Here is a 17,585-nt window from a genome sequence, read left to right as displayed (position 1 = left end):
CTCTGTGCTATCTTTGAAAATCCCTATGATTCAAAATTAAAAGTTAAGAAAAATAAAATTCACCTGTTAAGTGACTTTTTATTAGTGTAAACAAACACTAAAGCAAACAGTGTAATAGAATTTTTCTGACTTGATGAAAACTGGTACAGCAGAATCTTAATGGCTTTAAGCTGAGGAGAATACACTGATACTAGGTAATTCCCCCTGGAGTTTTTAGGAGCACACACTGCTTTAACACATACCCTAAATGATTCGACTTACAGGAAAATAAATTATTGCAATTTTTCACACACTAGGCCCCTCACTTTTATCCCTAAATAAGATCAGCATCTGCTCAGGCCAAGCTGGAAGTTGACCTGCATTAACTGGCCCATTCTCCCTCTCCCACTATTACAGCAGTCCCTTCCTCAACAGCTCCATCTTCCGCCTCACCACTATGAAGGCTTCCTGACTATTGGTCGTGCTCCAGGCTCTCTCCCAACCCATTTAACTCTTCCTGCACACAGCTGAGAGACTCATCTCCCCAAAACACCGCTCCTTATTTCGTGTCACCCAGATGGCAGAACTTCTTAAAACAGGAAGAAAGTTAACGAGACATATTTCAGTTTAATTTAAGAAGAAAAAGAGCTTTAAAAATAAACATAAAGCAGTGCTGGGAAAATCTGTTTCCAGAGGTTAGCAGAGCCTGTATCAATTAGATATATTCAAGCATAGGGGAAACTGAACCTCGAGATCTATTCCAACCCCTATCATTTCCCTGAGAATTCTCCCTCCTTCACCTGACATTCCAAACTATCCTCTAAAATCTAGCTCCAGCCTCTTTCCTTCTGACCTTTCCTCCCAGCAGCCCTCTCCAAGCTGGGCCCTAACTATTCCCCCATGCACATCATGCAGTCTGTTTTTCTAACTGGATGACTGACTTTTTCCCCTCCCTCCTTTCAGCTTTCATGATCCAGTGCACCTTCAGGAAGCTTTTCCGATCCCATGCTTACTCTCCCATTCGTGCTATTAATTTACTTTTCATGTCCGAGCGTCCGGATTATAGGCTCTGGGACAAACAGGAATAAAAGTCTCGTCTCTGCTGGCAGATGGCCTCACTTCAAAGAGACCACACGGTCACCCCGCCCTTTCCCCGCTGTGGTTTCTCTGACACAAGATTTTTCCCAGGAAATACACTAACGTCCAGTGCACCAATCATCATCTATTTGGCCCTTTTGCTGAACACATTATCATTAGAAGCAGTGCAGGACTACACCAAGGTGTACCTCAGCTTCTTTGGGCCCTCTCCTTCAACCACCCAGAAATGTCCGTGATACAACAGCAAGTCTCTGATCTTGGTCTTTGAGATCCAACTGTGAAATTCTCATCACTCTACTTCCAACCTAACATCACTGGTCCTCTTTTTTTAATGTCTGCTCTTCTTCAAACAAGTTTCATTTACACCTTTCCATCTCTGTCCCTTGGATGTCTCCTTCCCAGCTAAGAGCCCTCTTTTTCTCATCAGAGCACTATTCAAGGATTCATAAAATACACTGATACTCTTTTTCAGATATTGTTAAAATATATATATATATATATAGTGTGTGTGTGTGTGTGTGTGTGTGTGTGTGTGTGTGTGTATATACACATATATATATGAGGAGTGACTGCTAATACAAGATTTCCTTTTGGGGAGATGAAAACATTCTGGAATGAGATAATGGCGACAGCTGCACCACTTCGCGAATATACTAAAATCACCGATGTATATGTTTTAAAGGGGTGAATTTTATGTTATATGAATCACATCTCAATTTGTTTTAAAGGTAAGATTTTCCAACCCTATCCCTGTATTTACATTTGGCACTGGGAAGGAAAATTCATTGTAATTTTTGAGACAAGAGCCTTTTCTCCCACACTTCTTGGAGAACATAGTCAATTATCCTCTTTTTTTTTTTTAAGATTTTATTTATTTATTTGGGAGAGAGAATGAGAGAGAGAGCACATGAGAGAGGGGAGGGTCAGAGGGAGAAGCAGACTCCCCGCTGAGCAGGGAGCCCGATGCGGGACTCGATCCCGGGACTCCAGGATCATGACCTGAGCCAAAGGCAGTCGCTTAACCAACTGAGCCACCCAGGGGCCCTCAAATGCAAAGAAATCTAATTCTACTTTATTACAGTCCTCTGTGAAGCTTTAGGTAAATCACAGTCTGTTTTAGCCATCAAAATCCTAGAGGAGAACATAGGCAGTGACCTCTTTGACATCGGCCACAGCAACTTCTTTCAAGACACATCTCCAAAGGCTAGTGAAACAAAAGCAAAAATGAACTTTTGGGACTTCATCAAGATAATAATCTTCTTCACAGCAAAGGAAACAGTCAAAAAAACAAAGAAGCAACCCACAGAATGGGAGAAGATATTTGCAAATGACACTACAGATAAAGGGCTGGTATTCAAGATCTGTAAAGAACTTCTCAAACTCAACACCCAAAAAAACAAATAATCAAGTCCAAAAATTGGCAGAAGACATGAACAGACACTTCTCCAAAGACAACATACAAATGGCTAACAGACATGTGAAAAAATGTTCATCATCATTAGCCATCAGGGAAATTCAAATCAAAACCACATTGAGGTACCACCTTACACCATTTAGAATGGCAAAAATTGACAAAGCAAGAAACAACAAATGTTGGAGAGGTTGTGGAGAAAGGGGAACCCTCTTACACTGTTGGTGGGAATGCAAGTTGGTACAGCCACTTTGGAAAACAGTGTGGGGGTGCCTCAAAAAATTAAAAACAGAGCTACCCTATGACCCAGCAATTGCATTACTGGGTATTTACCCCAAAGACACAGATGTAGTGAAAAAAAGGGCCATATGCACTCCAATGTTCATAGCGGCAATGTCTGCAATACAAACTGTGGAAGGAGCCGAGATGTCCTCCAACAGATGAATGGATGAAGAAGATGTGGTCCATATATACAATGGAATATTACTCAGCCATCAGAAAGGATGAATACCCAACTTTTACATCAACATGGATGGGACTGGAGGAGATTATGCTAAGTGAAATAAGTCAAGCAGAGAAAGTCAATTATCATATGGTTTCACTTATTTGTGGAACATAAGGAATAGCAGGGAGGACATTAGGAGAAGGAAGGGAGAAAGGAAGGAGGGGAAATAGGAGGGAGAGATGAACCATGAGAGACGATGGACTCTGAGAAACAAACTGAGGGTTTCAGAGGGGAGGGTGTGGGGGGATGGGTTAGCCCAGTGATGGGTATTAAGGAGGGCATGTATTACATGGAGCACTGGGTGTTATACGCAAACAATGGATCGTGGAACACTACATCAAAAACTAATAATGTATTGTATGGTGACTAACATAACATAATAAAATAAAATTAAAAAAAAATCATAGTCTGTGTTTTATACCAGTAGAAATTCAGAGCACTTAGGTCAGAGTTTCGTTTAAGTGCTCAGAACCACTGAAGCCAGGGCCGGGAAAGGTGTATTACCTTTTGCTGCCTAACAAATTCTCCCCAAACCTGGTAGCTTAAAATAAACATTTATTATCTCCTGAGTCTTCTGTGGGTCAGGAATTTGGAGTTGGTTAGGGCTGGCATCTTTTAAAACCTGACTGGAGCTGGAGGATCTGCTTCTAAGGTGGCTTACTCAGAAGCTTGGCAAACTGGTACGGGCACCTGGGTGGCTCAGATGGTTAAGCATCTGCCTTCAGCTCAGGTCATGATCCCAGAGTCCTGGGATCGGGTCCCGCATCGGGCTCCCTGCTCCTTGGGAGCCTGCTTCTCCCTCTGCCTCTCTCTCTCTCTCTCTCTCTGTCTCTCATGAATAAATAAATAAAATCTTTAAAAAAAAAAAAAAAAAAAAAGAAGCAGCAGCAGCTTGGCAAACTGGTACTGACAGCCTCCCCCAAAGTTAATAATCCATGAGAAAGAGCCAGGCAGATACTATACTCTCTTTATGACTTTGCTTTGAAAGTAGATAATATCACTTCTACCACACTCTATTCTTTATAGAGTCAAAGTCAGGCTCCACTTTTTTAAGGGAGGGGTGTCAAAGAATCTACAAACATATTAATGCCACTACAGGGTTTCAAATGATGAGTAAACAGCTTCAACACATAACCAACAAGGCTTGGTTGATTAAAGAATACGCACTTAACCATTTTCATAATATGTACTTTGTTCTATTTATGAGAGGAGAGAGGTTTCATCATCACTTGTTAAGATTCTCAAAAAAAAAAAAAAAAAAGTAAGCCAACAGAGAAAAGCAAGGCACTTCAGCTTTTCGTATCTGATGCAGTAATGATGATGGGAGGCAGTTATATTTTTGTTTTAGCTTTTTCTTATTTTGCAAGGAGAGAAGGCAAATTATGGTGAATAGATCATGATCATAAATAATTGCAAAGTTGGCCTAGGACAGACAAGTACTTATGATTCAGAGCCACATAAAAGATTTCCTCAGATATAAATAAAAACAAGAAAACAAATTTAGATATGCATTCAAAACTGTGGGGGCTCTTGGGGGGAAAGAGGTGCAATGCCATAATTGCTACAAATTTGCATCAGAGAAACTTCTTAAACAAGGAACATATATAGAGTGAAATTAAAAGTTACCTGTAACTTTTCAAAATAAATGTCTTAGTTTCTAGACTCAAGGAATCATTTGCTGAAATTCATCAGGTGCTACTATTTTCAGGCAAAAAGGCCTGGGAGCAAACTTTCTCAAAGGACAATGAAATAAGAGCCATTATGATTTCCTTAACAAGAAACTCAAAAATTGTCCTGAACTAGACAATTTAACTGCTTTAAAATAAATTCATTCAAAGCCCACTCTACTGGGATGAATAATGTCCCCCAAAACTCATACCCACCCAGAACCTATGAATGTGGCCTTATTTGCAAACAGGGTCTTTGCAGACATAATCAAGTAAAGATGAGGTCATACTGGATTTAGGGAAGACCCTAATTCAAAGCTTGATATCCTTTTAAGAGGAAACTTTGTACAAAGAGACATATAGGGAGAATGCCATGTGACAAAACAATAAGGAAGAGACTGAATGCAGTGACAAGTCTACAAGCCAAGGATTGCTGGCAAACACAAGAAGCTAGGAGAGAACATGCAACAGATTCTTGAGCCCCCAAGAAAGAATCAATCCTGCTGACACCTTGATTTCAGATTATCTGGCCTCCAGAACTGTGAGAGAGTAAATTTCTGTTGCTCTAAGCCACTAAGTTTATAGTAATTTATGTTATGACAGCCCTAGATAACTAATATATCCACCCATATTACAGTTAGTAATAATGAATTTAAATGTCATCATTTACAGTATTAGAAACATTTATCTTCAGCTTGAAAATTAAGAAAAATATTTAACATTCAAAGTTCTTAGTTCACACATTCAGAACAATTGGAGATAGCATGCCCATTTAAGGCACTGCCCCTTTTTTGGGTACTGTCACAGGATGAATATGACATTAAGACTCCAATGGACTATGCACACTACTGTCAGCCATCAGAGATTCAGTGAAGTTCACCCAAAGGTCAATAAAGCAACTGTACAGAGTAGGAGCTCAGTTCACCTTAGTTGATATCCAACAGCTTCACAAAAACCTGTCTTTAAGTCCTCCTGCTGAACAAGAAGTTTAACACAAAACTACAAGTTTCAAGAATTTAATGTTTCACATGTAAAGTCTTCTTATCATACTTGCAGCTTCATAATAACGAGTTTTTCTAATAGGCACTACTGCCAGGCTGTGGGTTACAATTCCACTTTTTATTAATTCTGAGTTTCCCCCAAAACAGGATTCCTTTAAGCCCAGATTTGTTTTTATTTCATACTCAAACCACTTCAAGTATGCATGGCTAATTTAACATACCAGCCTAACCGAATGAGGCAACTTCTAGGGTATTTTCAGAATGGCTGGACATTTTTCCATTTTATCACCCCTGTATCTACAGCATGAACTAAAAAGAGGTATTATAGAGGATGAAAGGTAAACTTCTGCCCCATTTATGTCCTATTAAACTGTTGCTGGAACATTTCTAAGACTCATTTTAGGATGCCCAAAGAAGCGGATTCAGATTCTCCAAACACAATGTTTCTTTGTTAGTGTCTCTCCTGATTAAAAGTGAAGCCAGTACAACTTAATCCATCTCCCGTAAATGAATATTTTAAGTTACTGAGCAACTGGCAAGCTTAAGAATGAGAGTAGTGGCCACAAGTCACCTTCAAGGATCAATTTTCTAGACAAGCCCGCCTCTCTTTATATAAAAAGCAATAGTGACCTACCTTGTTTTCGAACATCCTCTACAGCAGCCACAAGCTCTTCTTTGAGAAACTGACTCTCCTTTGCAATTTTATCTCCCTTCTCCAAAAAATTCTCAGTTGCTTGTTCAACAGATGCAGCCAAAACATGGGCCTTCTTAGAACGGCCCCTCTTCTTATTTGAGGGCCCCTTACTATTGGTGTTTACCAGAGTTGTGACCTAAAAGTTTCATTTTTTTACAAATTAAACTGCAGTCAATTAAAATGAAAACAACAGAAAGACGAACATCTTTAAAGATTGGAATAGTAAATTATTCATAACAAAATGAAATATCACATTTATAAATTCCACTAAGCATTAACAAGTAACATGCACTCTCCATATTTAAGATATATAGCAACAATACTCAATTTAGGTCCCAAAATAATTTTGCTATCTCAATGTGCAAGACAAAAAATATTTTAATTTTGGGGCGCCTGGGTGGCTCAGTCGTTGTCTGCCTTTGGCTCGGGTCGTGATCCCAGGGTCCTGGGATCAAGCCCCACATCGGGCTCCCTGCTCAGCAGGAAGCCTGCTTCTCCCTCTCCCACTTCCCCAGCTTGTGTTCCCTCTCTCACTGTGTCTCTCTCTGTCAAATAAATAAATAAAATCTTTAAAAAAAAATTTTAATTTTTCAAACATGATAACTTGGTTTTAGTTTCATTTTACAAATTAAAAACTGATAGAAACATGTTAAGACATCTCTACACGTCATCATGAAGTCCCCAGAAAGAGGTTAACAATGAACTTGCTAGCTTTACATGGACGTCACATTTTCCACTGTTTTCAACCTGTGTAAAGTATTTTAAGGTAATCTGCTTCTGATTTTGTTTCACAGTTTATTCAAACAAATCTCAGCAATTAATTAGTAAAGGTCCTTAACAAAGAAAGGAAGGACTGCCCAAAGTAGCCTACTATGATGGTGCTTTAAGTCCCAGAACGTTAACCATCATTAATATATATAACACCAGATGATCTGTAGGTTGAAGATGACTATAGATTTGTTATTAGCATAGCTTGCCACACAAAAGACCTGCCTAGAACTAACTGGATGGGCTTCAAGAAGGTAAATATTCATGAGTCTTACCACACACTTCTACATTATATATATTAAAATATATAAATATATATGTATGCATGTATACATGTTTATATGTATCTGTAATACTCGCTGCTAACAATTAGAAATGGCATCACACTGTGATATTTGTAACAAAACATACCAAACCTACACCCTCAAATTACCTGTTAACTGATCCTAGACAAGGAAAAGTCTGTTAAGAACAGTAAGAGACAAGAGTCAAGGTTTCACAGCCCATCTTTCTTGAATATAACCTATACCTTCCAAAAAAAAGTGATGAAGAAATGATCTTCAAAATACACATATTTGTTAAGTTGCATTACATACCACTTATCCCCTATTATTTCCAATAAGACTCAAGGAAATGGCAGTAACTATGCTCCTATATGGTTAAATGAATGCATGCATCAAAATTTAAATAATTAGTGGTGCCTAATCATCTAAATACTATTAACCTAAACTCAACTACTCAAATTAAAGCTTTGAGCTAAATCTGCTTTGCTCTGTGTTTGTTTACCAGGCCTACTACTATGTAACCATATTACAACTATGTATTTGTTTGCAGATTCTTACCTGTGTAACAAGAGGCTCCAACAGTCTTTCAACTGCCAAAGTCCTGATCTCTAGACTTTTAGGGTCCCATTTAAAGTTTATGTTGCCTGCGTGGACAGAAGTCATTTCTGAAAAAGAAACAAAAGGTCAAAGTGAGGCAAACATCAAACACTAACATGAAATATATAACAAATCATCTCCCACTTTTAAAAGACTTTTTAGGGCGCCTGGGTGGCTCAGCTGGTTTGGGCGACTGCCTTCGGCTCAGGTCATGATCCTGGAGTCCCTGGATTGAGTCCCGTATCGGGCTCCCTGCTCGGCAGGGAGTCTGCTTCTCCCTCTGACCCTCCCCCCCTCATGTGCTTTCTCTCTCTCTCATTCTCTCTCTCTCAAATAAATAAATAAAATTTTTTTTTTAAAAAAAAGACTTTTTATGTCAGCAAAGCATAATTCCAGATAGGAAAAAAAATTCCTACTAGCCTGCACAAGAGGGCCTGATTAACTCTGACCTCTTACACTTTGAAATGTTGAGCTTATAAACAGCAGAGGTACTATAAGAGGCACTCCCAAACACATAGGGCCCTTTCCCTTTGGGCTTCTCTGGCACCAGGCCATTCCTACTTTTTTTTCCATACCAACTTAGAATCAGGATGAAAAGCTAAAGTGAATGAAGGCCTGATTCTGATTTTTCTTACTCCACAACATTTATAATACAGTATTACATAAAAGGCATAATCCCTTCATTTTTTGATTGCTTCTTAGAGACTATCTTGTCTTACTCTATTAAAACATAATGCTTAAGTCCACTGCCTCTGCACCTACAGCTATTATCACTCATAGCCAGAAGAAATTTCAAGTTGTACTTAGTCAAGTTATCAATGTATCAGTATCAAGGTAAACTTCCATTAGAGAGAGGCTTTAAGACTAGGGGAAAAGACTTCAATGAAAACACCAACAGTTAGTGTCTGCTTCTAAAACTAATGCCTGAAAGATTAAAAAAAAAAAAAAAAAAGACAGGAGGTACATAACTGAAGTAAACACTAAACTTTCTAGACAACCAACTTGATATTTAAAACCTTAAAAGAATATGTTCTTGTGACCCAGAAATTCTACTTCTAGAATTTTATTCTAAATGAAAAATCAAGGTGCATGTAAAACCTTGGATACAATGAGGTTCACAACAGCACTGCATATGATCATTAAAAATTATAAACTACCGGGGCGCCTGGGTGGCTCAGTGTTAAGCATCTGCCTTCGGCTCAGGTCACGATCCCAGGGTCCTGGGATCGAGCCCCGCATCGGGCTCCCTGCTCCGCGAGAGGCCTGCTTCTCCCTCTCCCACTCCCCCTGCTTGTGTTCCCTCTCTCACTGTGTCTCTCTGTCAGATAAATAAAATCTAAAAAAAAGAATTATAAACTACCTAAATTTCAGAGTTCCCTGAATAAATAAATCACATCACCAACCACACATTACTGTGCTGCTCTTAAGAAACAATGTTTACAAAATTTAGGAAAAACAAAAAAAGTGTTCTCGTTGCCCAGATCTCTCTTTTTTTTTTAAGATTTTATTTGTTTGACAGAGAGAGAGTACAAGCAGGGGGAGCAGCAGTGGGAGAGGGAGAAGCAGGCTCCCCACTGAACAGGGAGCCCAATGCGGGGTTCAATCCCAGGACGCTGGGATCATGACCTGAGCCAAAGGCAGGTGCTTAACCAACTGAGCCACCCAGGTGCCCCACCCAGGTCTTTATTTCTGTTAAACACCAATTCCCATTAAAGGGAACCAGGACTCCTCCCAAAAAGGGGTGGGGGGGGCTCTTCGGGTCTGAGCTATGTTATTCTGCAGAATGCAAAGAAGGGTACAAAGACTAATCTATCAAAACACAGAGGAACCAAAGGCTCCACCAGCCAATTTATGACAAATTGAATATCAAAAAGCATGAGGACTGCAACTGCCTGATTGACAGGTACGCAGGTAGGTAAGTACATAGAAAGATATCCTATGACCATAGAGATTCTCAAAAGAAAAAGGGAATTTCTTTATCATAAATGTAGAACAGAATTAGAAAATGACCATTTTGCAAGCCCCGGTGTAGTAACTGATTCTGGCAACAAAATTACCAATGGATGTTAACACCATTAAGTGACAGGCTACTGGGGAACAGGATACTTTAAGATGCCAAAGTATCACTTGACAAGTTACTTACTAATTACAGAGGCCAAGACATACCTTTACAAATTTGCCATCTAATGGCCACCTTCTTAAACAGATAACTAAACTTAGCATCACTATTAATGACAGACCTGATATTATATGCCTCCCAATATAAAGAAATGTATTACCTATTAAGTACTCTTGATGAAAAAAAGCTTTAGAAGTTTTTCAAAAGCCTCAGTGTTACTATAAAATGAGTAGCTGAGCAACAGCAAAAATAAATTAAGTGTTTAACTAGAGTCTACTAAAGCCTCTATGTAGAGATTCAAAACCTTTTTCAATGCCATGGATCCTTTTGGCAGTCTAGTAAAGTCTAAATGCCAACGTCTGTCCAATGGAAATACAGTATAAGCCACCTATGTAATTTTCAATTTTTTAGTAGCAACATTAGAAAGAATGGATGACTGCACACAATATATCCAAAAAATTTTAGCATATAAACACATTTTTTAAATTATTAGAAATATTTTACATAAGTATTAAGTGTCCAAATCTGGGATTTGCTTTACACTCAGGGCACACTTAAAGCCAAAGAAGCCACATTTCACCTGTTCAAGAGCCTCCTGTCAGCTTCTGTACTGAACAGGGCAGCTGTAACACCCTTCCTTCAATGTTTTTCATATGCATAAAACACAATCCAAAGGATTACAAAGGAAACACATATACTGAAATTTAGTTATCAAGATACTTTACAAATAAATGGATGATACAGTAATATATGTGCTTCTTTATTAGTATTACATAAGACTTAGCAAGAAGTCTGACTACTTCAAAGTAACAATGAACATGCACATTTTTCAAGGTAATGTAATTATTGCAGATATGAAAAGCACTGAGATTCCTACTGGTGACAAAGTTACAGGCTCGACTGAAAACTGTAGTTTGTTATCTACGCTAATGATAGAAATGCTAAATTCCTGTTAATAGTGAACACAAAGACAAAATTTTTCCAATCCAAATTCACTGCAGGTTAAAAAAACCTGGCCTAGACTCAATGTCAAGCTTATAGGGGATTTAGCAGCATGATAAGCAACACCATGGGAAAACAAACAAAACCAGAATGTAGGGTACCTTACAGGGTAACACAGCCTCAATTCTTCAGAAAAGTCAGTACTCTGGGGAAGAGGGTGAGAAGACTATTCTAGACTGAAAGACTCTCTAAGAGACATAAGAAATCTCATGCAATGCATGTACCCTGTTCAGACAATAGTTTCAGATAAGTTATTAAGACATTTGTAAAGAAATTGGTGTTTAATACTTATTAAATATTAAATGTTATTACGGAATTACTGCTCAATTTCACAGGTGTGATAATGAAATTGTGACTATGCAGAAAAATGACAAAAAAAAGAAAAATGACAATTTCTAGGAGATGAATGCTGAAATATTCAGGGGTGAAATATAAAGATGTCTGCAACTTTCAAACAAGTTTAGCAAAAGAAAATATATACATATACAGATCAAGGAATTACGAAAAAATATTCATAACTATTCAATCTAGGTAGAGAACACGTGGATGGGTGTTCTCAGATTTATCATTTTAGCTTCTTTGTATACCTGAAATGTCTCATCTAATAAAATAGGGAGGATGTTATAGAAGTTTATGAGAAAATGTTCAAAATATACTATTGAAGACAATAAAGAGATTTCAAAACAATATAAAGTATGACTGCAGGGAGGAATAAAGATATCTAGATGTATAAACCAAAATATTAACAACAGTGTTATTTCTAAAGTGGGGATTATGGGTAGTTTTAACATTCTTTTTGCTTAACTGTATTTTTTGATATAAAAATCACACTGACATTTAGAAAAAGTTACTTTTGTTAATTAAAAAAGCAGAATCTTCATTTTATAATCTTTACATCTTTATGTAAGGAGGACAATACAATCAAAAGGCATGTTGGTCATCATTTAACCACTTTGAACTTCCTTACTCATTTAAAAAATAAGACAATCAAGGCCTTCAGTGTTGCCCTGGCAGAGCGGAGACAGGCCCTCTGGTTGGAGATATGTGTAACACAACGACTTACTGTGACCTAGGAAAGGCCGCCAAGGATGTCTTCAATAAAGGATATGGATTTGGCATGGTTAAGATAGATCTGAGAAACAAGTCCTGTAGTGGAGTGGAATTTTCTACTTCTGGTCATGCTTACACTGATACAGGGAAAGCGTCAGGCAACCTACACACCAAATATAAGGTCTGTAACTATGGACTTACCTTCACCTAGAAATGTACTCTCAGAACAGAAATCTCTTTGGAGAGGGGCGCCTGGGTGGCTCAGTTGGTTAAGCGACTGCCTTCGGCTCAGGTCATGATCCTGGAGTCCCGGGATCGAGTCCCACATCAGGCTCCCTGCTCAGCAGGAAGTCTGCTTCTCCCTCTGACCCTCTTCCTTCTCGTGCTCTCTATCTCTCATTCTCTCTCTCTCAAATAAATAAATAAAATCTTTAAAAAAAAAAAAAAAGAAATCTCTTTGGAGAATAAGTTGGCTGAAGGGCTGAAACCGACTCTTGATACCATATTTGTACCGAACACAGGAAAGAAGAGTGGAAAACTGAAGGCCTCTTATAAACGGGATTGTTTGTCTTGGCAGTAATGTTGATATAGATTTTTCTGGACCAACCATCTATGGCTGGGCTGTGTTAGCCTTTGAGGGTTGCCTTGCTGGCTATCAGATGAGTTTTGACACAGCCAAATCCAAACTGTCACAGAATAATTTCACCCTGGGTTATAAGGCTGCAGATTTCCAGCTGCACACTCATGTGAATGATGGAACTGAATTTGGAGGGTCTATCTACCAGAAGGTTAACGAGAAGATTGAAACGTCAATAAACCTTGCTTGGACGGCTGGCAGGAACAATACCCGTTTTGGCATCACTGCTTAATACAAGCTGGATTGTAGAACTTCTCTATCTGCTAAAGTAAATAATGCCAGCCTGATTGGACTGGGTTATACTCAGACCCTTTAACCTGGTGTAACACTGACCCTATCAGCTTTAATCGATGGAAAGAACTTCAATGCAGGAGGTCACAAGTTTGGGTTGGGATTTGAACTAGAAGCTTAATGTGGTTTTTTTTTTCCTTTCTTTTTTTTTAATTTTTTATTGTTATGTTAATCACCATATATTACATAATTTGTTTTGGTGTAGTGTTCCATGAGAAGCTTAATGTGGTTTTGAGTAAAGCATCTGATTTGTCCCTGGAGGTGAAGAGAACCCACTATGTCTTGGCCTTAAAATTCCGTGAAATTTCAAAAGTGTGAACTTTTTATTCTTTCAAAGAATTGTAATCCTCCCCACACTGAAATCTAGAGATCGCAAGTCCATCTTAAGGGAGGTACTTGAAGGCATGCCTGGAAGTTGTCATGTTTGTGCCACATTTCAGTTGAATTCTGCAGTGTTATTTTAAATGTGTTCCTCAGCAACAATGTAGTGTCATGTTACAAAGGAAATGACCCGATCCTCCAGTTTGTACATCACATCCTGCATGTCCCACACCACTTTTTCATGACCTTTTAATATATTGGTCTCTGTGCTGTAGTGTAATCTTTGGTTCTGCATCAGAGTAAAATAAAATAAACCCATCACATTTGGAACATTAAAAAAAAAAAAGGCAATCATTACGTTCAGAGGGCTGTCCTGAAGATTAAACAGATTATGATCCACTCAATAAAATGAGAACCCAGGCTAATAAGAATAAAGGAGAAGTTCTTCCATACAATAGGAAACTAATAAATGTAGAGGAATAATGGGTTTAGATAAATCACCATTTAGAAACCATCATAATAACAACCGATTCAGTCAAGAAATCATCTTGAATGATGATTAACATCTTGAATGCTAAACCAAGTGGTTGAAAGTTTACAAAGAAACTGATTATTTACATACTCTCATGGTAATTCCCATCAGATTATTTACTGATTACAAGGGGGGAGGGGTTATAGTAACTTTAAAGTGGAAAAACCTGGTAGACACCACCTTAACCAAGTGATCAAAATCAACATCCCCTATAATAGGACAAATTGACATCATATACCTCCTGATATGATGCACGGAGAAGGACATAACAACACTTTGGTATTTCCTACCAAAACTACATAGCCTCAATCTTGTCATGAGGAAACATCAAACTCAAAGTGAGGCATAGTCTACAAAATAATTGGTTATAGTCTCAAAGATGTCAAGGTCGGAAAAACATAGACTGAGAAATTCTTCCAGACTAAAGGAGGCTAAAGAGACATGACACCTAAATGCAGTAATCCTGGAATGAAACTGTACTTGAAGGAAAAAACAAAACAAAACAAAAAAACTGAGACAAATTATAAAATCTAAGTACGTTCTAAATTAGATAATAGTGTATCAAATTTGCATATTTTCATTGTTATACTGTAGTTATGTCCTTGTTGCATGTAATGGACATGTCTGCAACTTACTCTCATATAGTTCAAAAAAACGTAATGCATTAAATATGTTTCATATACAGAGAGGAATGGAAAGTGGACGGGAGAGTGGGCAGAAGAAAGAAAGGGGCAGGAAGGAGGAAGAAGAGACACAGGAAGAGGGGGAACTGAAGGTAGATGAGATGGAAAGAGAGTGAGGGGTAGAAGGAGAATGGAGAAGGGAGCAGGAGTAGAGAGGGAAGGGAAGAGGAAAAGTAAGAGGAGAGGGAGAGCAGTGCGGAGGGAGAGAGAAGAGGGAGGAGGAGGTCTGGAAATGTGGCTAGTGTGGCTGAGGGATGGATTTAATTTTATTTCATTTTAATTAATGTTGAACAGTCACTAGTGACTACCTTATCAGACAGCACAGTTCTAGACTCCACAGAAAGCAACATCAACACTTACATTTTATACATTAAAATGACAACTAGGACAAGGTAGAACTGCACATGCCTATAACTAGCCCACTCTTAACAACTTTAATATAAATATGTCTGTGTCTTCTCCCATAAATGCATTCTTGAGGCACAAATAGGTAGGCCCTTTAGACATTTTTGAAAACGTTAGTGAAGGCATCATCTAACATTCCACAGATTTATCTAAGCATCAAAACATCCTGGAACCACTGGGATACCCAAAGAAATCTGGATTTGCTTAATCTGGTAACAAAAAATGCCAGTTTCTAGGAAATTTGCTTCAGTGCAAGTGGGCAAATTTGCTCTCTATACTTATATTATGTCAGGCCTACACTATGATTTTTAAAGGTTATTTGTCCACGAAACTGATCAGCCCAGTAAACCTTAGGAGATGGAGTGCTCTAGACTGCTAAAGGGCTGACAACAGCTAAAGCAAATGTCATCAAATGTCACAGCTAAGACATTTCAGAAGGAACGATTTGCCCCATGGACCCTGCATTCCTGTATCCTAACATTCCATAGCCACTGCATCAATACAAATAAAACATAAAACCTTTCAAAGGTAGTAGAGGAAAGTGCCAAGAGATAAGTGAAGCTGGTTCCAAGTAGACATGTGGTCACATGTGTGTTTTAATTATTAAACAAGTACAATGATGTAACAATTCACTTTCCCAAAGAAATAAACTCTTCCATTTTTTTCTTAAAATAAGAAGTTTTCTTGAAAAGGAGCCCAGGGAAGGAGAGTCAGCCCTAGGGAAAGGGACTAGGTCTGAGGACTTAACTTTTGAAAACCAGCAAATCAAGGTCCAAATGGCACAAATGTATTCCTAATACTTTTATTTTTTTTAAAGATGTTATTTATTTGAGAGTGAAAGAGAGAGAGCACAGAGAGTGAAAGAGAGAGAGCAAAACAGGGAGAAGGATAAGCAGACTCTGGGCTGAGCTCAGAACCCTATGTGGGACATGATCTCATGACCCCTAAGATCATGACCTAAGTCAAAATCCAAAGTCAGACGCTTAACCAACTGAGCCACCCAGGAGCCCCTTTTCCTAATGCTTTAGAATCGACAACTCAGGCCCACTTTTCCTTCATGAGCAAAAGTGGGGACCAAGATGAGTGTCCTGAGCTGAGAAACAAGAGTCTCAGGCCAGCAGGAAGCCACCAAAGAGCCCACCGAAGAGCCCACCAAAGAGCCGGAAGGCTGTTTTACACACCACGGGGCAGGAGGGGGGCAAAGTAAGCCTGTGAAGATCCAGCAGACCAAGTCAGAAAAAAAAAGTTTCTCTGAAACTTGGAAGAAAAACTAGCTTTTTGGCTTAAAGAACAAGAGTACCCTGAAGATTTGTACACTTGCTGATAATAAAAACATTCTCAAAAAAAAAAAAAAAAAAAAACCCTTCTTGGTCTTTTGTTTTTATTTTGATACTTTGGGGTCCAAAATAATTCCACTTTCTTCTTAACTTGAAAAAAAAAGGCAAAGTGTAAGAATGAGTTGCATTGACACCTGACCTCTCAGGGAGATCATTAGGAGAGACCAGGACAGGTAAATGGGAAAAGCATGCGCCCAGCTGCCCATTAGCTCCAGGTAGGCACTCTTATCACACAGATGTAGGGTTGGCAGATCATAGGATTTTTTTTCAAGAGACCCAGAGACGCAGATTTTTATGTGAAGCCTCACAACTTTAGTATTAGCAACTCATTCCAAAATATTTTACCACTGCGTAGGGCAAACAAAAACGTCTGAGTACTGTTTGTCCAGTTGGTCAAGACTTTGCAACCAATGAATAAGTTCTCCCCTAAAGTCCCTTCCAGTTCTATATTCCAGAACTCTACATCCTGTTAAGTATTATCTCTGAGGTCTCCAACGTCCCCATAGAAATTCACCGGACTCCAGCTGCTGCTAAAAGTGTTAAGGCAAAGGACTCAATCACTCACTCACATTGAAAAACGTGAAATATACTGACACTTGAAAATTGAGAAACCATTCAGTCTGTTTTCAAGTCTTTCAATAACCATGATGGAAGCAGACTGACTTGTGCAGCACCTTTAATCAAAGGCCCTGCCAAGAGTGATGCCAAACATTATTAAACTATACTACAGAGCCAGTTTATGCTTTTGGTGACGCCAACCCAAGAAGGATTTCAGAAAGTAGAAGTAGAGCATTTAAAATCTAATGAGAATATGTTCCCTGGAAAGAACATGCCTTCTGGTACCAGTTTTGTCACTAACTTACTCTTTGACCTTGGGCAAGTCATGTCACCTCTCTGGATTCTGTTTTCTCATCTCTAAAATGAAAGGGATTGAATCCTAGGCTCCAAGTCCTTCCAGAACTGAAATTCTAGTATTCCTGTCATTTATGTTATCTCTCAGTAGCTTCTGAATTAATTTATTAAATGCAATTTCTCCTAGGTTTAGCCTGTGGTCTTCCTAGCTATATTTTAAGTTCAAGGATAGTAACTATGCTTATGGTTCTTTATATCCCTTAAGTTGCTGGTAAGCTGCTTTATGCAGAGCAGACACAGTATTAGTTGAACTGAATTTATTTTTTTTTAAGATTTTATTTATTTGAGAAAG

General features: G+C 38.5%; 1 protein-coding gene and 1 pseudogene across 2 annotated transcripts in view; one reads left to right on the top strand and one right to left on the bottom strand.

Annotated features, from left to right (window-relative positions):
• Positions 1-17,585, bottom strand: part of CTNNA1 (catenin alpha 1) — a 181,170-nt gene that overhangs the window by 142,406 nt on the left and 21,179 nt on the right. For both annotated transcript variants that reach the window (XM_028103519.2, XM_088023269.1), the window contains 2 exons: positions 7,966-8,072; positions 6,296-6,491 (listed from right to left, as the gene is read on the bottom strand). In XM_028103519.2, coding sequence (XP_027959320.1) covers positions 6,296-6,491; positions 7,966-8,070 — 301 coding nt within the window. In that variant the 5' untranslated portion in view covers positions 8,071-8,072. The remainder of the gene's footprint in view (positions 1-6,295; positions 6,492-7,965; positions 8,073-17,585) is intronic.
• LOC114209469 (non-selective voltage-gated ion channel VDAC3-like) lies at positions 12,168-13,224 on the top strand (annotated as a pseudogene).

The sequence above is a fragment of the Eumetopias jubatus genome, unplaced genomic scaffold, assembly GCF_037043125.1.
Source record: "Eumetopias jubatus isolate StellerSeaLion01/CBP00866 unplaced genomic scaffold, mEumJub1_p1.0 scaffold_5, whole genome shotgun sequence".
NCBI lineage: Eukaryota > Metazoa > Chordata > Mammalia > Carnivora > Otariidae > Eumetopias > Eumetopias jubatus.
The sequence above is the reverse complement of the archived record's forward strand: the minus strand, read 5'-3'. Positions and strand labels throughout refer to the sequence as shown.